The 22,138-nt window shown below is 42.3% G+C and overlaps 1 protein-coding gene across 2 annotated transcripts; it reads left to right on the top strand.

Annotated features, from left to right (window-relative positions):
- The first annotated feature begins 1,876 nt into the window (after nucleotides 1–1,876).
- Nucleotides 1,877–11,567, top strand: MPG (N-methylpurine DNA glycosylase). Of its 2 annotated transcripts, none has more exons than XM_083153430.1 (4): nucleotides 1,877–2,112; nucleotides 3,064–3,250; nucleotides 6,317–6,521; nucleotides 10,593–11,567. In XM_083153430.1, exons 2-4 carry the CDS (start codon nucleotides 3,065–3,067, stop codon nucleotides 10,991–10,993), a joined length of 792 nt encoding a protein of 263 aa, XP_083009556.1. In that variant the 5' UTR covers nucleotides 1,877–2,112; nucleotide 3,064; the 3' UTR covers nucleotides 10,994–11,567. The 2 variants fall into 2 exon arrangements, with proteins under 2 accessions (XP_083009556.1, XP_083009555.1); XM_083153429.1 differs by having other exon boundaries at nucleotides 1,881–2,022.
- Nucleotides 11,568–22,138: the final 10,571 nt, after the last annotated feature.

Below are 22,138 nucleotides of genomic sequence, written 5' to 3'. Positions count from 1 at the left end.
CCCTATTCCCTCCCTACTGCCCTTTGTATCTTTAGTCCATCTGTACCACCCTGCACCTCCCTCCACTTCAGCAGGTAAAAACTTGCTCTGTACCACAGTGTGGTGCTGATGGGGTGAGTCTGTAGTCTTAATTTGTTTTTAATGTGTTTTTCTCATTGGGGGGGGGCTTTCCAGATTTTGCTATGGGGCCCACAATCTTCTAGTTACGCCCCTGGTTTCACGTTTTTGGTGTCTACATCAACATGGACAACATATAAGTGTACCGCGTCCCCTCGCATTCGGGCCTACTATTATATTCCCCTTCCATGTCCACTGGGATGGTAAAACATGATCAAGTCCTTTTTTGTAGAGGAAAAAAAGTGAAAAACTCAGTACTTCGTCATCTTTGCGGCCACCGCTATGCCAGTTACATTATCCGCTACTTAACCGCCAAGTAAGGATTTTCAGTGAGGAAGTACCCAACCCTCCTGTGTCCACACAACCATCTATTACCTTTAGTAACGTTGTGGTGAGTGAAACGAAGTGGAGCGAGCCACCAAGCCTGAAGCGTGGCAAGTGAAGCGTAAGTTCTGTAGTGTAAGCGGTGGCCGTAGAATGAGGAAGCACCAAAAACTCATATCAACCTTTTTCCATGTGATCTGTTGCTTGTGTCGATCTTTTCACCATGCTGACCTAATGCCAATAGTGGTCAACTTTTTGACTGTCAACCTAATGACTGCATTCCTCCCTAACAGGGTCCTTAAGGCATCCCAATGGTACATGTTTTAGTATATCCATGGCTCAGCAGAGATGTTTAAATCAACTTGACCGAGTTACTAATTAAACCACCTGCGACCAAGCATGGTTATACTTAAATCCTGCAGCCCTACAGTACATGCATTCCTCTCCTCACACTAGGCAGACAGTGCACTGTACCTCCCCCATTGATGGCAAATTACTCTACATTGGCCATCGATGGTAGATCATGGTTGCCTACCTGACCCTATCCTTCAGAGAGAAAATGCTCTGTTCCTGGGCTTCCCTGGTAATGTAGGATTGCCATCACCTGTGGGGAGCTAGGTAATTGATAAGAAAGGTGTTTCACCACAGGTGATGGCAATCCTACATTACCAGAGAAGTCCAGGAACAAAGCATTTTCTCCCTGAAAGAGAGGGTCAGGTAGGCAACCATGTGGTAGATGGCTATCCCTCTACCTTACAGACATGTACATTTTCAAAGAAGAACACGGTTATGTCTGCTCTGCTGTAGAGATGGGTCCTTCGCGAACGAAGCAGGTCTTTTGAACGGATCCCATAAAAGACCGAGGGAGCCGCCGATCCCAAAAAGGTGAACCGTCGTTCTTTTACTTTCAGTTTCATTTTTCATTACAATGCATTTGCCTGATCTCAGCACTGCCACCTGTGGCAGCTGAGATGTAGTAACTCAGGAGACTGTGCTGCGACTGCAAGTAAAAGAAAGAATAACAAGGCTGCTGCTGCTAGGGATGGCCATCGGTGCAGATGCCATCGATGGCGATTGTGCACCCAGCCATTACTCGGTCATGTATGTTCTTATTTGTTCAGCTCACTGTTTTAAAAAAAAAAAAAGTAAAAAAAATGGCAATAAATGATTGTAAAACAAATTATGCTTCGTTATTATCAAATTACAGTACCCCTTCTTTCAAAGCGAACCGTTGAGTCGCCTAAAAGATACGGATCTTTTCACTGACGGCCGCTGATCTGCTGGATACCAGCTCTCGTTAGTGACCCGTTTTGCCCATCAATATCTGCTGTGCTGACTGAGCTCCTGCGGACGAGTCCATAGCGTGCACAGGGGAGCAGTGTATACTGCTATGATTCCCCCGTGCGAATGGGCGCTCCCGCCTAATCCTCTTCCGGGCTGCTACTACTAGTACTGGGCTAGCTCTCCGGCTCCTGTGTATGGGGATAGCTGCCGGGGATCACGTGAACAAGCTACAGCGGGTGACGGGTCCGAATCCGCATCTGTCTGTGATAGCGTGTATCACTGCCCCCTTATGTTTCTGTGGGTACTCATGGGTTACACGTTTTCTGCCCACTCGTCACTGCTGCTGCGATCTTTATAAGAGACACATTTTGCCTAATATGAGTAGAGGTGGGTTGTACAGGAGCCACAATTAATTGGCTAAAATCCTCCAAAACAATATTGTGCGGTCCTTCAGAAGATTGCAGTGTGTGCGCTCTATATTGTGTTGTGGCATTAGTAAAATGAGGGTTGCATTGTTTGTGACACCGTATAGTGTGTATCCAGCTTTACCAGCGCAGATGCTTCGGTACCCTTATGGACACAGGAGTTTCCAAACGTACCTTCCAGCGTTTTATGCAGAACAAAAGCAAAACTTACATTTTTATTAAATGTTAGAACTACTGTGATATTTATACTGCTCAGCATAATTTCTGGTTTCACCACCCAATGGGCAGCCTTTGGGGTGTCCTTATTGCACCCTCTTGGGTTAATGTATATGTAAAGCATATTAGTCGATTTACATATAATTTGGGTTCTTTTCATGCTATTGCGGCGGTCAATCACATGTGATTGACAGCTGGTCCGATGCGATGCCCGGTCCTGTATGCAACACATCAGAGCCTGCTAGTTACACTGGCTGTAGATACGATCTGATGTATCGTATCCGAGCTGGGCAGGCTTGGCGGGGGTCTTATGCGATATATTATATGCGAAAGGACTGCATACAACAAGGGGGGATTGCATGTGTCTTCTTCCCTCAGAAAAGTTGCCTCAGAAAAGTTGCCTCAGTGTATCAGGGTCTTTAGTTAAAGGTGCTTTGAGACTTTTATTAGGCTCACCCAGTCAGGGGGTAATACAGAGATCTTGACTTGATTAAAACAAATTGCTTGGTTTGGCTGCATCTTGCCATCCGTAATCAATAACTGCTGGTTGGCGAATGTGGGCAAAGTATAAAACCACATTGTGCAACTACCAGTTTCAAATCCTATGTTTTGCTCACTCTGTCCTCGGCTTGTGGTTTACTGCTGTAACTGCCACTTTCTGGGGCCGAAACTTACATTACATTACCTTCTCTTACAGGATGCCTCGAAAACGAAGATGTGTACAAGCATTAGCTGATGACAACAGTAAAGAAATTGATGGTACTTTAATTGAGCGAGAGAAGGATTCAGCCACTAGCAAATACTTCAAGGACCAAATGACTCGTCTCCTGTCTGACTTTTACAATAAGTCATGCACTGAGCTGGCTAAATGCTTTTTGGGGCAGGTACTGTACAGTAATTCATTTAGTTGTACATTTTTGGTATATTCTTCTGTCATAAGGTGGTGTTTTCATTTATCTCTGCTACATATTAATTTCCACACTTTGAATCCTGATCTGTTGTTTTGTCATTATACCTGCATTATTATCCACCAACCCATCCTATGTATGCAAGTATAATTGAAGCTTATTTTACTAAATAATAATAAAATATTATGAGGGTTATTTATCAAAGCTTGGAAAGAGATAAAATTCTTATAAAGTACCAGCCAATCACATTTTATAGGCTCTGTTTGAAAATGGCGTTATGAGTTGATTGGTTGCAAAACCAGTTTGATATTGCAGTGTAAATGATTGCTGCTTTAAAAAAACTGAAGATTACTTACCAAAGACACTTTCTGAATCTCTCATCCTATTACATTTCACCCATGATGTTTTAGCAGCAAACCTTTTTGGTAAACATTCCATTCACAGTTACAGAGTGCCTGATTGAAATATAATATTGTACTGCAGCTTGTTGTTCTAAAAGGAAATATAATGAAGTCCTAATGCTTTCATATTATTGTAATGAATTATGTTTCTGAGAGTCTACCTCTATCCCAAATAGTAAAGGATATTTAGTGCTTCTTACCAATCACTGTGTATTTTTACTTGTGCCATTGTGAAATAGCATGCTGCACTGGGTGGCTGATAGCACTGTGACCCAAGGCAGAGGGACGTCTGCTCCTGATTTACAGCACTTGCAACCCTTCATGCTGCCTCAGAGAGCCAGGGTACGCTGGCAGACATGTGGTCTGTTACTTCTGGTTTGCTTTCCACCTGTGTTTCAGTGGTCACCTGACACATTTCTCTGCCCAATTTGTATGGTGATTTTATCTCCTTATATATACCTCCCAACTGTCCCGCTAAACGTGGGAACGTCCCGGTTTTTGCAGACTTTCCCATGTCCCTCCAGCGGCCGGCAGTGTCCCACTGCGGGGGGGGGGGGGGGGGGCAGTTGGGAGTCCCCCCCAATCTGACAGAATAGACGCTGTGCGCATGCGCACAGCGTTTATTTCTCGTCCGAAAATGGAGGTGCAGCTAATTTGCATAAGCTGTGCCCTAATTTACATATACCACATCCTCTTTTCGGGCGCCGCGCGAGTATCCCTATTCTGAAATTTACAAAGTTGGGAGGTATGCTTACATAATTGTTGAATGTGGAGCGCAGCATTACTTAAGGGTCCGTATTTGAATAAATTCGTATTTAATATAATGCAAAAACAATAGCATGCTATATAGCTCAGTAAATTATTGGAAGGCTCACTTGAAAGAGCTCCCTCAGATTAGCAGATAATGTCTTTGGGCTGCTGTAACCTCAATCTGCCTGCATACTTAAGGGCACATTCTGGGGTAGATGTATGAAGCAGTTATAAGGGAGAAGTGATAAAGCGCCTGGTACTTTATCACCGGCCAATAAGCTCCTAACTGTCCCTTTTTAAACCAGGAATGCAACTTAACAGTCAGAAGCTGATTGGCCGGTGATAAAGTACCAGGAACTTTATCACTTCTACTTATCACTGCTTTGTACATCTACCCCTTTAGTTTGAAACATTGACAAATAATTCAAGGGCTCATACACACCAGCGCCTTTCATGTGCCCATAGTACATTTCATTAGAATTGTGCCTATTTGGTGCTTGTGAATAATTTCTACAACTAAAATGGTAAAAATCAGTGTACGATAGAATGATGTAATGTTGACAGCACATGGGGGATTTGAACACATGGCCTTTCTAGCTTATAGGCTGCATACCAGGTTTTCTACACATAAATTACTGCCATGTGAGAGGGGAGGAGTTTTCCACCCTCACTATAGGTGCGTACACACGGGGGAGATATATTGCTCAGTGTCTCCTTTTCAAGGGGAAGGGGAACCTCTGCTGGGGGAGTCCCAGAGGGAATCAGCTGGTCGCAGGAGCAAGCTCTTGCGACCAGCGATTAGAACAGGGCTGAAAATGGGAGCGCGCAACCGGCGATTTATCGCCAGGGCACACTCCCATCACTGGCAATATGGTCGCCAGCGACCATATTCCCAGCGATATCAGCCCCTATCGCCCCCGTGTGTACACAGCTTAGGTCTGTCTTCATGGGAGCAACTAAAGCTGGGTACACACTAGTAGATATATCTACAGACGGATCAGGTAGTGTGTTCTCCATACATTGGCTCCCGGCACGGCTGTACGGGCAGTTGTCGGATCACACTTACACATAACACTATGGGGCGATATATATCTTTAGATATATCGGGCATCAGCTATGTTGCACAGCTGATGCAATATATCTGTGAACGACACAGATATATCAATGGTACAGACTGGCTGAAAGTCCATCGATATATCGGCCATTCAATAGAATGTATTACACACCTTTAGAGACAGAAAAAGTGATATAGGCTCCCATGTGAAACCACCATACAGATTACTACTTAGGAAAGGTCCTTCTTGGAGATTTGAATGTTTGAAAACCTTCAAAAAACTGTATCAGAAAGTTTAAATTGATTTCCACTATAGTTAGTTGTTAAGTGTATGTATTGTAAGTACAGCCATGGCATGTTTTAACCAAAAACCTTTTATACAGAAAATTCTAAGAAAATATTGTTTTGTTCCATTTGTGTGATGATTATTCCAAATGGGCATGACCTCAGCCAAAAATGGACTATTGTCGAGTGTGGATATGTCCCCATGTTCCAGTTGGTATTGTTGGCAGATATGTAGTATTATGTCTGTCTGTAGATGTGATCACTGAATGCCTCCTACACTCTCTGTGATGACTAGTGCTACAGTAAATAGTCTAAGAACAAGAGAATGTGTGGCACAGAATGGGGAAAGCAGATTACTTCTAAATACGAGTACAGTTTTGGCAAATTACAGAAACTCATTATGCAGAAAACTATAAGCATACATCACATACTTATATTTATTGCATAAGTACTGTTCTCACGGGGCAATGATACACTCTCTATAGAATGTTAGTGCTCTAACTTTTTCTTCTGACTCCTGTATCTAGAGTTGTTCTCTTGATTGTGTCTCAGATTCTGGTTCGTAGGCTTCCAGACGGAACCGAACTCCGCGGTAGGATTGTGGAGACAGAGTCTTACTTAGGAGGGGAAGATGAAGCCTCACATTCCAGAGGAGGGAAACAGACGGAGAGAAATGTAGCAATGTTCATGAAGCCTGGAACCATATACGTTTATCAGATTTATGGTGTATACTTTTGTATGAATGTTTCCAGCCAGGGTAAGTTCGGTATTTTCTGGCTGTAATATTATGGTGGCAAATAAAACATGCAATTTACCCTGCCTTTTGACATCACAGTTGATCAGCATTATATGTGGCCACACACAGAGGTGGTCTAATTGGACAATATGCTGATGTTACTTTTTGGATCAACTGGCCACATGGTTTCATATTGATTTGTTATGCCCCGTACACACAGGGCGAGTCAGCCCCCATGCTGAGCGATCTAGCTAATCTCAGATCGCTCAGCACAGCGATGTGTGCTGAGCGATCTGTAACAGCCAGTGTTCTCAATAGAGAGAACACTGGCTATGACTAGATTTATATACTGCATACAGTATAAATCTTGTCAGGCAATAGCGATGCGCATGACCACGCATCAGTGTCACTGGGGGTATAGACACCGAGAGATCCGTGCTTCATTTCTAAGCAATCTAGACAGATTGCTTAGAAATGGGGCAGTAATCGCTCTGTGTGTATGTCCCATTAGTGCAGTCGGAAAATGAGAGACAGCCAGGCTCTTGTATTAGTCACCTTTAACCCCTTCAGTGGTACTCCAGATAATTTTGTGGACTATGCTCCAGTGCCCAGACTGGCAAACATGGAAAACTCTTAGGATTGCCACTGTCTGTGCTGCTTAGTGCCGGGCAGCGCTGCTGAGCTGAGTTCTCATCCGCTGCCCAGCCCCACCTCCTTCCCCCCGGGTTGCTGAGGGCAGGGACAGGCAGCGGCTGATGTGTTTAGCGGTGCTGCCCAGCCCCAGGCGAGACAGTGGTGGGGGTTTTTAGGGGGCACTTCCCCAAAAAACTCACCCAGTGGGGAGCACTCCCTTTAGTTATATAATTTATTTTGGGAAATTCTCTTTGGTTGCAGGAGACTAATAATATGTAATGATACCTTTGATTTATGCTACCTTTACCTTGTTAAATGTGTATAATATTTGAACAGAGTTAAAGTTAAAGGGCCTTGAAAATTTCCATTTACATTGATCATTTAGGAAGAGACACCTTGAAATATTCATAAATGTATCTACATAAAAGTTTCCGTCTTTTGATATTTATATTTGCTACTTCGGCAAGTGAGCATTGATGCTTCCTGCTGCATGTCATACTCACAGCTTATCTACATTGCCCTCCGATACATGCTGAAAGTATGCTGTGCATAGGGAATCATTGTTTCCTCACTATCATCAGTCGATAAATTCAACACTGCTGCACATTGCGGTCTGTAGCCAATTAAATTCACAATAACAATATAATCCAGCCCTATTAGATCTTGGTTGAATAAAGTCTGTTCTGTACCCACACACAAGATATGCCAGGGCACAATATTTATTTCCATTATAGATAGTCATTTCTTGGAGCATAATTTACATCCAGCACTTTATATGAGGGGCTTACCGTGTATTCAGAATATGACATAGGAAAGTGCTAACCCACAGATAGGCATTCCAATGTACTAGAGCTGAAATAAATATATACTGTGTGTGTGTGTATGATTTATATATATATGATTTTTATATATATATAATCACACACACAAAGGTGACCCCGAGTGTGCCCTCAAAGGGTAGCAGCTACTCTATAGAAATCCCACCTGTTAGCGGTAGACAAGTGAAGGGTATAAATTGAGAGAAATAGAAAGCGCTAGTATATCCACCACCTTCTAGAAATTTAGTGATGGTCTTTGCCACAGGTGTATATGTACAGAACAACACAGCTTCAATAAAACATATTTAATTTTATTAAAAGATTCTTAAAAACTTTATCCATGGATGTTTGTTCGTAAAGCAGAAGACAACACGATCAAGTATCCAACCTTACGCGTTTCATCTAGCAGACTTCATCAGGGTTTAACACAAGTGGGTAATATGTTAGAACCTGGATAGAAAAGGTCCTGATGGCCATAAATTAATTTTTCCAATATCCCAATAATATTCCTGTGAGATTTTAACCTCTATGGGAATTCCTGATGCGTTCAATTATTCAAAGTGTACTGGTAACCAAAGAATAGATTCAAATACCTAGAGAGGATCTGTCATCTAAGCTTCCCAAACAGCAAGTGTAACATATATACTTATTATTCTATATGTCACTAGTTACAGAACATATTAAATAGAACTTCCTACTTGTAACCTAACTATAAAGGTGGCCATATACATTTTACTTGCGATTTGGACACTTTTGGTCACGATTGCGATAAATAACATAAAAAGCATGTAGTTGAGATCAAGTCCGATGCGATGTCCCATGTGCATTGCATCGGAACCTGAAGATCGCACCTGCTGCTTTAGATTTATTGCATCTCAGTAGTCTTGGCTGGGATTGCATGCAATACATCTTATGCAAAATGACTGCAGTCCTGCAACCCAGGGGGTTCCCGGTGGTTAAGTGGGGGAATGCAGGCGACTTCTTCTCTCAGAGAAGTCTCCCTAGTGCAGGGGTTCCCAATCTTTTTTGATTCACGGCACCCTAGAGTATAAAAAAAAATTCACGGCACCCCTAGGCCAAATTTTTTTTTATTAGATTGGGTTTATATGCGATTCTTAGGATCAGTTATGTGGTAAAGGGCAGGATTTGCTTCTGTTTATACACATTTTATAATTGCCAGCCACCAGCACTTGTTTTGCTCATAAATAATTAGCCATTAATAATTTTAATTGGTCCTGGACCACCAACCCAGGGCACCCCTGCAAGTGTCCCGAGGCACCCCAGGGAGCCACGGCACACAGTTTGGGAACCACTGCCCTAGTGTATGGGGGCCTTTAGGAAACTGTAAGGGAACTTGAAAGAGATCAGTGCCAGGCAGCCTGATTTAATACAGGGAAAGGAAGCCTTAAGTTGTAGAGAGGGTTTTCTTTAATGTTGCTTACACATTAGGATATTTTATGAAATTATCTGCCTGAAAACTATATATTTGTGCATATTGTTTAGTGTATTTGCACTATATCGTTAAAGATGTGTTCTCCCGTGGGTCAATATCAGCCCACTCTGTAGTCTGTACATGCAGTCAAATCCTGACTATCTTGTCAACGACCGCATACTCCTGAATGTGGCCTCTGAACGAGATTGTTAACAATATCGTTCAGTGTGTATACACTATAATGTTTGTCCGGGAGATCCAGGCAAGGAGAAATCATGGACGATATAGTCTTAATATGTGCCAAGCTTTACTTCGGTGGTTCATTTTTATAAACCTATCCAAAATCAAAACAAACATTTGTAATGATAATACAGAGGACAATGAATTACTAACTGAATAGAAGAAAGTTGTTATAATAGGAAGGTGTGGTTACTCTGATGCTGTCCTTACTACTATTGGTGGTGATGGGAAATGGACTAACTGCATGTAAACAATAGATTTGGATGTCTAATATGAAATTGTAAGGGTAGATATAATTAAGAGTAGGCATAGGGGGAGTGAAGTTTGTGGTGTGGGGAGTTGTCACTTTCATGGTCATGTCGACATTTCTTTTCTAGATGTAAATCTCAAAATATAACTCTGGAAATTGACAATCAGAACCACTGAAAGAAAAGGAACTTTGTTGTGCCTTCTTCTGGATCATGCTAATTTGAAGATTGAATTTCATAGACTTGTGTTTATTCAGCCTTAAATTGATTATGCACTGCACAATAATCCTCAATCCAGCCTGAATACGGCAGAAAAAATGTTTGGGACCATTTTGATTTGGTTATCAAGCCTGTCTGATCCACTGACCATTGTTCAGCCAACTTCACGCTGTGAATGGAAATTGTCTCCATGCATTGTGTAGTGTATGGAGTCTTTCCGATTATCGAGCCTCGCTGCTCCCATCTTCCTTGTACAAAACAAGTAAAACACTAATCATGCTAGATTCAGGGTAGATTTACAGAATGTTGGTTTGTGAAAGCCAGAATTGATTGATGGCCTTGAACGGATTTAAAGTACAGTAGTAGTAAACAGATGAATACTAAACAAGGCTAAAAACTACCGATATTCGTTGACCTTGTCTTACGACCCGATTTTATCATGAAGCTGTAACCCTCCTAAAAATGTCTCAATCAGTTCATTACTATTCTCTTCTGTGTGCAGGAGATGGAGCTGCAGTTCTTTTACGCGCAATAGAGCCTATGGAAGGCCTTGATACAATGAGAAAATTCAGAAATGTTAGAAGAAATGAACAATCAAAACCGCTGAAAGACAAGGAACTTTGTAATGGACCCTCAAAACTCTGCCAAGCGTTTGCTTTTGAAAAGAGTTTTGACCAACGAGATCTTGCCACTGATAAGAGCGCTTGGCTGGAGGCCGGGACTAGTATATTGGAGGAAAATATTGTGTCTTGTGCGCGAATTGGGATTGGTAATGCGGGAGAGTGGACCCACAAGCCTCTGCGCTTTTATATCAAAGACAACAATTATGTCAGTGTGCGGAACAAAGCTGTAGAGACTGGTGTAACTTGCCTAAGTGTAAACTCACATTTAAGTAATTGTTAAGTATTGTATGAAAATATTTTATATGGACTCTCCACGTAATCATTTTAATTTGCTTTTCTATTAATTAAAATACAAAAGCTTCCCTGTTTTTTTATTAATACATATCCATTTAGGCATTTTAAATAATGTGGCTATATTTAGAAAATGCTTGAGAAAACAAACACTGTAACCATAATTGTATGTATATGTGTCGCGGTTGCACTCAATCCCAATGCAGCTCCTGTAGTACCGGGGTGCCTTCCCAGGACCCTCTCTGTGGCTTGGATGTGGAGGCGGCACTCACTCGGATTTGTCCTAATAGCAACAAAGATGGCGTTTAGCACCAGGCTGCAGTCAACGTTTCAGTTTTATTTTCAAAACTTTCGTCAGGACACAGAATGAATGTTACATACAGTGAATTTATAGACAATCAAATGACACCCACTGTGCTCCAATTTCCCACCCACCAAGTGTGATGACATCATCAGGCAGTGCCGGGCTCATTTACAGTGGACAACATTGTTTACAGAAAGAAATGGAGGTGTGGCTAGCATGTCATAATACCAGCAAACATACATAATAAAACATAAGAATGGAGGTTTTTGGTATTGCGCTCTACCCTAAATAAATGTGGATAGGTGCAGCAAGTTCTGGGTTTTGTCTTTAGACCTGGTGACTTTATTAGCAATTTTGGGGTGAACTGCACACACACACACGTTATGTGTGGTTCTTGGGTGTATATTGCTAATACCCTAGTTGTGCAATACAATGCTAGGAGACTTAATATGCGCAAATACCCGTGTTTATTGTAAATATACAAAATGCAATTGTGGGTGAGCAGGTGGTGGGGTCGGGACCGGCTGCACGGCTGTGTGGGTGTCTCACGGACCAGTTCTGGCTTGCTGTACCACCTGCTTGCCTACTGCAAAGTTCGTGCAAAAAAGTTTTTCCACGCAGAGCCTGCAGCCCGTGACCTCCCCACCACCACCCACGCCCCCAGCCCATCCACTCTATGCATTGCCAAACCACACCGCATCAGGACCAAAGTCCTAGTGACAGTGGGACACCACGAACTGTGCAGTAGGCAAGCAGGTGGTACTGCAAGCCAGAACTGGTCGGTGTGACACCCACACAGCCGTGCGGTCGGTCCCGACCTCACCACCTGCTCACCCACAATTGCATTTTTTATATTTACAATAAACACTGGTATTTGCACATATTAAGGGCAGTATTCAATGAGAAAAGTTCTCCGTGTTTTGTGGAGAATTTGTGCTTTTTTCGCCTTGGACGGGGCATTTTGCTCTCCAAAAGCGAGCAACCCTATTCAATGTGAAATGTTCTCCGTCTTTCTAAGTGATTTTCGCCGTCTCTCTCCGTGTAGAAATTCTCCATCTTTTGATGGAGAGCTGGAATGTGAACTTTTAATCTAAAAGGGTTTTGTATTTAATTTTGGTGTCAAAAAATCAGGAATTTTTTTCTGTGAAGGGGCATGTGATTTTTATTCATGTGCTTATAGCACATGAATATATATTTAATTTAAAAAAAAAATATTTTTTTTAATTTTTTTTTTCTTTTTTTTTACACAGTGCAGCCAGCAGGGGGCCGGAGCGCTCGAGCCGCTCATTAGATATTCATATATTCACTGCACCCGTATGCACGTTCGGGTGCAGTGAATACTGGGTCCCCCGCTGGCTATAGGGGGGGGCAGCCTGTGCTGCCTGGGTCCCAGGGGGGCCCCCTACCCTCACATATGTTCTGTGGCATCCAGGGAGACTTTAATCTCCCTGGATGCCACGTCCCACGGCTCCCTGTCAGCTCCCTGCCGCGGACGCTCGTCCGCTGCAGGGGTTAAGACTCGCCGCGAGTGGCGGCGAGTCTTAAAAACGTTGAATAGTGGGAGCAGGAGTGGCAGCGAGCCCTCCGGAACACGGAGAGTGCATGGAGAGCAAAATAAAACGCTCTCCATGCACGGAGAACTCCGTCATTGAATACTGCCCTAAGTCTCCTAGCATTGTATTGCACAACTAGGGTATTAGCAATATACACCCAAGAACCACACATAACGTTAGTGTGTGCTCAATTCACCCCAAAATCGCTCATAATAAAACAAACAGTGGCTGTCAATGTGTATTATAGAGACAGCAAATTGCAAACATTTAATGCTATACAGAAGGATGCAAGTGTATCAAAAAAGTAATACAAAGTATCATGCAAGCTGCTAGCAACAGTGTTTCAACCTTTCATAGGTTCTGAGGAGACCCAGCATCTCCGATCAAAATGTTCAGTATCATAAGTTCAGTACCTGGGGGCAAATGTCTTTTGTGGTAGTTGCAGCAGTCTCAGGCTAGAACAGCTGGGGGTTAACCGCCATCCTGTTAACCCTATCAGGAATATTCAGTGCAGCGGGGCAGGTCTACCCAATTAGAAAAAGAACATTGGGGAGTGCTTACGATCTGATCTCTGTCCTTCAGGATCAGAGTACCATTGATGTAATCTGTGTGGGGTCCGCTGGATGAATTTGAATGCCGCCGCCATTCGCCTGAAGTGTAGATCAGGCAGTGGCTCAGCCTGTTTGACAGATCCGCCGTTTGTGTCAACTTGTGTGCATGTTATGAGGCCAAAAGAGCCGAATTATACTCACCGATAATTCCTTTTTCTTCCTAGAGATCCCATGGCAGCCATAACACTGGGATGTATTCCTTTCCCCATAGATCAGACAGGAGTTTTTTCTCTAGGACCGCCCACCTTGGGTATAACAGCCTCCTCCTCCTTAGCCTCAGTGTCTTTTGAGTGTCTCCGTAACCTGGAGAAAAAACACAACAATAACACGGGAGGGCAACAAGTGGCTGCCATGGGATCTCTAGGAAGAAAAAGGAATTATCGGTGATTATAATTCGGCTCTTTCTTCTACGATCCCCATGGCAGCCATAACACTGGGACATACCCAAGTAAAACCACACGGGAGGGATAGCTGTATAATATTTACTTATGGCGATGCCAGTCCGGCTGACATAGCTCCTTGCAGCACGTGGTTCCCAAAGTGAGCAGTAGATACATTAAGTGCATAATGGTTAGAGAAAGTATGGACTGAAGACCAGGTAGCCGCTCTACAGATCTCTGTAACTGATGCCTTCGCCTTATTCGCCCATGAGGTGGAGACTGCCCGAGTAGAGTGTGCCTGGACAATAAGAGGTGCCACCTTGTTTTCTTTCTTGTAGGCAAATAAGATAATTTCTCTTATCCACCTAGATATCGTTTGCTTCACAGGTGCTCCTCCTTTCTTTATTCCTTCAGGAATTACAAATAAATGTTTGGTGGTTCTAAATGTCTTGGTTCTTTCCAAGTATATAGATATGGCCCTTACCAGGTCTAAGTTATGCCACATTTCCTCCTCTTCATTCTGAGGATTTGGATAAAACTCTGGAAGAGTTATCTCTTGATTGAGGTGAAATCTAGAGATGACCTTAGGTAAGAATTGCGGGTGTGTCCTCAACACAACCCTGTCCGGGAACACAACAAGATAGGGTTCCTCGATCCACAACGCCTGTAGCTCACTCACTCTCCTAGCAGAGGTGACTGCTACGAGAAAAAACACTTTCCAGTTAAGCAGCTTGAGCGGAATGTCCGTAAGTGGTTCGAATGGATGCTTGGCTAGTACTGTCAGAAGCAAATTCAGGTCCCACGGCGCTACAATCGATTTGATTGGGGGCCTAACTCTCTTCATGGCTCTGCTGAACCTCTTAACCACCTTTTCTTCCGCCAATGGTCTGTCTAACAGGACGCTTAAGGCTGACACCTGTGCTTTGATGGTGGCCGTTGCCAAGCCTAATAGGAATCCATCGAAAAGGAACTGTAGTACCTCTCCAGTGGAAATCTTGGCATAGTCACCTGAGAACTGCCCCCATTCGATGAATTTTATCCATGTTCTGTAGTATGCTAGAGAAGAAACATCTTTTCTGGCTTTCAGCATCATGTCCGTGACTTGTGAAGAGAGATTATGCTTCTTTAGTATTTGCCGCTCAATCTCCACGCCCTTAGACATAATGTCGCGGGATCTGAGTGTAGTACTGGGCCTTGTCTCAGTAAATCCGGTCTGTTGGGTAGCTCCCATGGTTTCTGCACCGATAACCTCATGGCATTTGAGAACCAGCCCCTCCGTGGCCAGTATGGTAGGATTGCCACTAGGTCTGCCTTGTCCTCTTGTACCTTCTTTATCACCCTGTTTATCAGGGGAAAAGGTGGGAATATGTACCCTAGTTTGAATTGCCATCTGATTGTAAAGGCATCCAATGTTGCTGCTTGGGCATGATAATATTTTGAGCAGAATGTCCTCACCTTCTTGTTGGCATAAGTAGCCATCAGGTCCACTTCTGGGACTCCAAATTTCTGCACAATCTCCCTGAACACCACAGTTCCCATTCTCCCGGATCTAGTAACTTTCGACTCAGGAAATCTGCTACTATGTTCCTCCTTCCTGGTATGTATACTGCCGAGATCGAGAGAAGATATTTCTCCGCCCATACCATAATATCCTGTGATATTCTCATCAGCTTTCTGCTTCTGGTGCCACCCTGATGATTTATATGTGAGACCACCGTGACATTGTCTGACATGACTCTGACATGATTCCCCACTGTGTAATTCTTCAGTAGTCTTACTGCCTCCCAGACTGCTTGAAGTTCTCTTACATTCGAGGAATTCATTGCTTCTTCCAGGGACCATATTCCTTGCACTAATGCATTCTTCATATGTGCTCCCCAGCCAGTTAGACTGGCATCTGTAGTTACTACCACGTATCTCGGACTCTCTAGGCTGGATCTTCTTTCCTCCAGATCCCTTGTCCACCACAATATGGATCTTCTTACTGATTCGTTCAGTAGAATAAGCTGATGGTCCCTGTATCCTCTTCGGATCAGAGGTAACAGGTACCCTTGTAGACTTCTCATATTCGCCTGAGCCCATGGTATAATTTTTATGCAGCACGTCATCATGCCCAACAATTGTACGGCCATCATAAAAGTCACCTTCTTTGAATACAGGACCTTCTCTATCATCTCCTGGATTCTTATACATCTCTCTGGTGATAGGGCAATGTTTAAATTCACAGTGTCTATCAGGACCCCCAGGAACTGAATATTTTGACTTGGTAGAAGGTGGCTCTTGGTTTCGTTTATAACCCAGCCGTGTTTCCGTAGGGTTGATAGCGTCAACTCTAAACTTTGTAGGACTTCTCCTTCCGAATCCCCTACAATTAGAAGATCGTCCAGGTATGGCCATATCAGGACTCCCTGTTTTCTTAATTCTGCAATCAAGGTGACCAGAACCTTCGTGAAGACCCTCGGAGATGTTCTTAGCCCAAAGGGCAGACAGGCAAACTGGAAGTGCCTGTTTGACACTGCGAACCTGAGGAATCTTCTGTGGTAACTGTTTACTGGGATGTGATAGTAGGCGTCCTTTAGGTCTATTGACGCTAGGAACGCCCCCTTCTTTATCCCAGTTAGAATGGATGTCAAGCTTTCCATCCTGAATTTTATCTTCTTTATATTCAGGTTGAGATCCCTCAGATCCAGGATTGTCCTGTATTCTCCATTGGGTTTCTTCACTAGGAATAAGTTCGAGTAAAACCCTCTCTTGTGTTGTAGCCTGGGAACCTCCTCTATGGCGTTTATTTCTAGAAGTTGCTCTATCTTTATTTTCAGTTCTCTTTTCTCTTCCCTCGATATTGGTGTTCTGGATCTTAAAAACCGATCTTGTCTCGGGTAACGTGCAAACTCTATTGAATAACCCATCTGAATTATATTCAGGACCCATCTGTCCCCAATCGTCCTTTTCCAAACCTCTGGGAAATTCAATAGTCTTGCCCCTATCTTGATGCTTTGTGGATAGTCATAGCCTTCCACCTCTGTCCGACTGAAATTTCCCTCGGTAAGGCTGGCGAAAGGACTGACGGGAAAGATTTGGGTTCCCTCTTCTATAATATGGCTTTCCAGGCCTATAGCTTCTTGCGTCTTTAAAGGATGGTTTAGGTGTTCCTGGATAAGGAAACCGATTCCTTCTATCCTGCGGAAGCCGGACAGATTTTCCGCCTGACAGTTTCTGTATCATGGCGTCAAGTTTAGACCCAAATAAATAATTTCCCTCAAAGGGTAATGCTGTCAGTTTATTTTTAGAATTTGTGTCAGCACTCCATGGCTTTAGCCACAGCGCCCTTCTTGCTGTTACTCCGGCTGCCATGGATTTTGATGCGAACGACACCGAATCCAGCGATGCTTCACACAAGTAGTCAATGGATTTTTGCATAATCTCTAGACTGCGTAAGATATATGCTTTAGATATTTTGTCTTCTACATCCGTATGTAGATTGGCTGCCCAAAGCCTGAGAGCACGGGATACTGAAGCAATAGCAACTGACGACCTGAGTGCCCCTGAAGATGCAGTATGTACCTTCCGTAGTATTGAAGTACATTTATTTATATATGCAAAGTCTATCTAATTTATTCATTTCGCACGCAACCAATAATTGAATGTCCAGATTTATAACCAATGAATATTATTTATGAATGTAAACTGATGAAACTGTATCATGGATTACAAAAATATAACAATACAGGTATTATACATAATAACGATTATTGCTCCAGCATCCTTAAATAAAGCTAACCTCAGTGATGTATAATGTGTATGTGAATACAGTTGTTGGGGGCGTGGCTATGAAGAAGCAGCCATTTTGTGAAACCAAGTCTTTGTGTCCGCCATTTTAGATTCCACTACATAGCAGACAAAGGAACCTTAACTAAAGACTAATAACTTCCGCCTGGCGATCACACATAAACTGACTGTACTATCTTTTGACTTTCCACACCATTTACTCCAAATTTAACCTCTGACCTGCATCATGCAATACTCACAACTATTATATAACTTGCACTTTCACCAAACACACTTTACCTGCAGCATACACAATTGAATATCATTTAAGCTACAATGTACTTCTCTGTACAGAACACCTAACAGGCGCTATACAATCTATGGCCTTGTTATATCATACTCACATCACATGCCGATACACACACACCATCCGAGCATCATGCTATCAACATTTGTATCATATAAGTTGGATTTATCCGATAGTTTATCTAGATATTCTCACATGAGATCACCCAAAGCATTCACACTCTTCAATACACAGAGTCCATACAATGTTCACGCATAGCCTTACACATGCATTCAAATACCAAGAATCCAGGCAATAGAGGACTACCCTCACAGCACATGTTATCTTGCAGTTACATCCGATTATCTAGATAATCTAGCCAGACAATATATTACAGAACTCCATTACAACCACACTAAGACACACAAGGGCTAGTTTAAATATCCAGACACATAGCAGACAAAAGGAAGCTATATACACTCCTTGCATACAAAAGATCCAGGAACTAGGCCTCTGCTTTTCCACATGGCAGCAGCAGGTTTAGGCCTCACCTTGTCCACATGTAAACGTACACGGCTATATCTACCAATTTAAGCATATCCTTACTCACATTCATAACTACAGGCTAGCTAAACATCATCCACACAGATCAACTTTGACTACAGACAGAAGCTTTCTTTGTCCAAACCATAGGTAAACATACACTGGGCCTATGCACATGTTAATATCTGAAACTAACTAAGAATGGAAGTTAACTATTCCTATACTCTATAACATAAACCATATACCATAACCGGGATCCTAGTACAAAATATATCGGTCCTACAAGTTTATACATTACTCAAAGCCATGTGTCCAATCTTATCCAATCTTTCTCCAGGACTGTTGCACTGCATGTTGACTGGCTCAGGTTCCAAAAACAACTAACTTAAAACTGTATTTTTACTCCTCAAGAAAACTTTCTAGGGGGAGGGGTTGATCCTATTGTCTTCCCCTGGTATCACTAGCTTTTGTTTACAGTATCTGATGACTGGCTCAGGTGCTTTCCAGAGAACCATTCATTCACCTCCTTTCATTAGCCTACAGACACGCCCCTCTGTTACTGTATTTTAAATCTTATGTGAACTTATGATTTGTAATAACATGTGTGTGCAATATCATATGGAATTCTAATAACTGTCATCTGACAGTTATTATAATTTCGCACATTTTGAGTCCAAACATGACATTATGTGATATCTAAAAATATGTAAAATAATATTCGATCTTTTCCTTACTTAATATTTATCTCAGACTATATTAATTTAGTGGGCATGATTATAATTATGATTCTGGAAATTATATGCTGGGAAAAATTAGGTATTGACAGTCGCCCATTTGACAGTATATAATAACTGTCACATTAATAATGCATAATTTCCGCATTAATTTTCATAATTCATAAAATTTCAATATTTTTCATAAAAATATTTTTCATTGATAAAAAAAAGATTTTTAAAGGGTGGAACTTATGTGTATGTGTATAAAGAAGGGGATGTATCATTTTTGCGCAATGGCTTAATCCGAGATTAATAATAAATGGGGGAGGGCATTTACTTAACGCCGGCATGTCCAGACTATGACCTCACAATAGTTGTAGGGCCACAGCCCAGACACACACGACTGAATGATACATTTTGGGGAGTGTATGTGTAGTCTATGTGGGTGTAGTGTTCCTGCATAGGTGTTGTGTTACCTACCGCAGGGCGTACAGGGTTGAACAACCTTCATATGTCCTACAAAGGATGCTGGGAAAACATTGATGAACAATCATAACAAACAATTTGACAGAGTATTATAAAGATTTCCTGAAAGAGTGGAGAACAGTCATTTCTCCTTGGGCAGTAGGGGATTAAAAAACCTGAATAGGGTCCCAGGATAAAAAACCTTCTACGCCTTTTGGGTCTTTCCTAGTGTCTCTTGACATTAAAACTAAGGGCCAAAGAAAGTCTCTAGTGGGTCTTCTGCTCATCACGACGTGGGGTCGTCTAGGGGTCATCATTCTCTTGGTCGGCTTGTGTATTTCGTCGGCTCTTGGGGCTTTCTAGCTGGGTTCTTATCCAGTCATCTGTCGGTATCCAAGTCGTCATCTCGAGGACCATCATCTGTCTACAGCTGGGCTCGTCTCTCCCTCTCCATTGCATCTGTAAGAAAAAGAAGTATCAATATTTTTGCATTTCTACCTATTTTCCCTACCATTCTTGGCTTCTTGTATTCCATCCGATCCACTTGTAGACTTCCGATAGTTCTGTCGTCGACTTGTTTTCCCTGCAGAGACATAAACAGAAAGAACTTCCCAAGCGTTAGAAATATCCCGCCTCCCACATCTGTGAAGCTTCTACACTCTAGAGTGCTATAGTTTAACCCTCGCCTTACTGTCTTTCGACACTAGGTGGCGCTCTAATTTATTTAAGGGTATTTCTACCCTGTACTACCAAACCTCTTTCAATTTAACCTCTATACCACTCCATATATTACAAATACAGTTGTCTGAGCCAGATAATCTGTGTTCTTCTTCGGAAAAATGTGACTAGAGGAAGTCTGAGATATTCAGCTTCAATATTCGATCTCTTATTTCCCTTGTCCAATCACTAGGGACTATCAGTTACTTGACATCTGGACCTAACACTATCAATATCTTGAGATTTATAAATCTCATTTAAAACACTGTTATATATATATCTCGTTGTCTAGGGGATGAAACTTTTTCAATGTTAGGTCCATACGCTCTCCATGCAATTAGGAGCAACAGGGGTTTCCAAATTCAATGCGTCACATTTGACCGGGTCCAATCACAGCTCTTTCCGGCTTACTAAACAACACAAAGAAAAACAAATCGTTAGACACCTTACATGACATATGTCTGATTCTGAGAACCATCAAAACAAACAATAACAATCAAACAAACAAAAGAGAGTACGTATAAACTATCCATTAACTTCCATTTCTCCTTACCTGATTCCTAAGAACCTGGACTGACAATTACACCACATACAAGTCACCACTAGGTGGCTATTAACCTTTTAACCACTTCCCTATGCCTATGTGTTCACATACATATGTGTCATGGGAACTATATGTCATGTAATGAACAAGCATGTTTCAAAAACAAATTTCCTTACACGTCGTTACCCTGGTACCAAGGGCAGATCGTATGCAGTACTCCTTTGAATAGAACATGTTATCTTGTTCTCTACCTTTCCTCGTGTTCTATACCTGTATGTCTTACCATAGTCTAAACCTTCATGTGTTTGCTGTAATATTGTGTTCCACGTTTAAATCTTTAATCTACTTGCTAAAAGGGGAGAAAGAAAGTTTAGGCGTCTTTCTAGTTACCGTTCTTCATTTGTGCGACATCTCTGCTTCTCTATACCTACAGCAGTTATTAACCTGGGGATGTAATTAATTTCAAATACAATTTTTGGCATTCTCAATTTATCTTGTTACCTTAATACTTATTACCTGAGTCAGTGTGAAACCAGTATACCTACTTCTCCAGCTGTCAATTTGGCGTCAACTGTACATTCTCTTACCACTTGGGAAAAACAAACATCCTCTCTGGCTGTTCGACTCCGCCTTACATTTGACTTCTCTCGTCTCGGAGATGACAGCTGTCTGGAACATTACGTCAACACTTAATAATCCTTAACAAGGAGTTGACACAGGGTATAGGTTAGTCAGTTTCACAATTACATCAGACACTTTAAAATAACTGGTCCCATTATATACGAATGGGGGGTATTGCTATTCTGCATTAACAGTCTAATTGCATCTTTGTCATCACTTTTCCTATTGCCATTTTCCTATACCACAGTTTTAAACAAACACTATGCCTCCTCTTACCTCGCGTTGATGAGAGCAGACATTATTTTCAATTCTTATTGTGTAATTCATCCGGTTCGAAGCTGCCAGTACCTGGAAATTCTACTATTTATATACTTCATCTTGTGGTGAGTTACTGCATTACTCACCTGTATGTCTACCTGACATTTCCTTTGAACTCAGCGGTCCTTCTTGGGTCCGCTCGGTTCTTCCCTAAATATCACAGTATCCCTGTGTAGCCCGTATGGGCACAGCTAGCAGAAACCGGTGGGCCGTTTATCAGTGAGTCACTCCCAATTCACTCCTTCTCCACAAAATGGCACTATTCCGCACCTAAGCGTGAAGCCCACTATGCGAGGTAAAGTACTCAA

Source organism: Crinia signifera, chromosome 7 (assembly GCF_055691185.1).
Source record: "Crinia signifera chromosome 7, ASM5569118v1, whole genome shotgun sequence".
NCBI lineage: Eukaryota > Metazoa > Chordata > Amphibia > Anura > Myobatrachidae > Crinia > Crinia signifera.
This window is presented reverse-complemented; position numbering and strand designations above follow the sequence as displayed.

Coding starts and splice junctions, on each gene's coding strand:
- MPG (XM_083153429.1), top strand. Junction 3,251..6,316: donor CTAAATGCTTTTTGGGGCAG/GTACTGTACAGT, acceptor ATTGTGTCTCAG/ATTCTGGTTCGTAGGCTTCC. Junction 6,522..10,592: donor TATGAATGTTTCCAGCCAGG/GTAAGTTCGGTA, acceptor TTCTGTGTGCAG/GAGATGGAGCTGCAGTTCTT.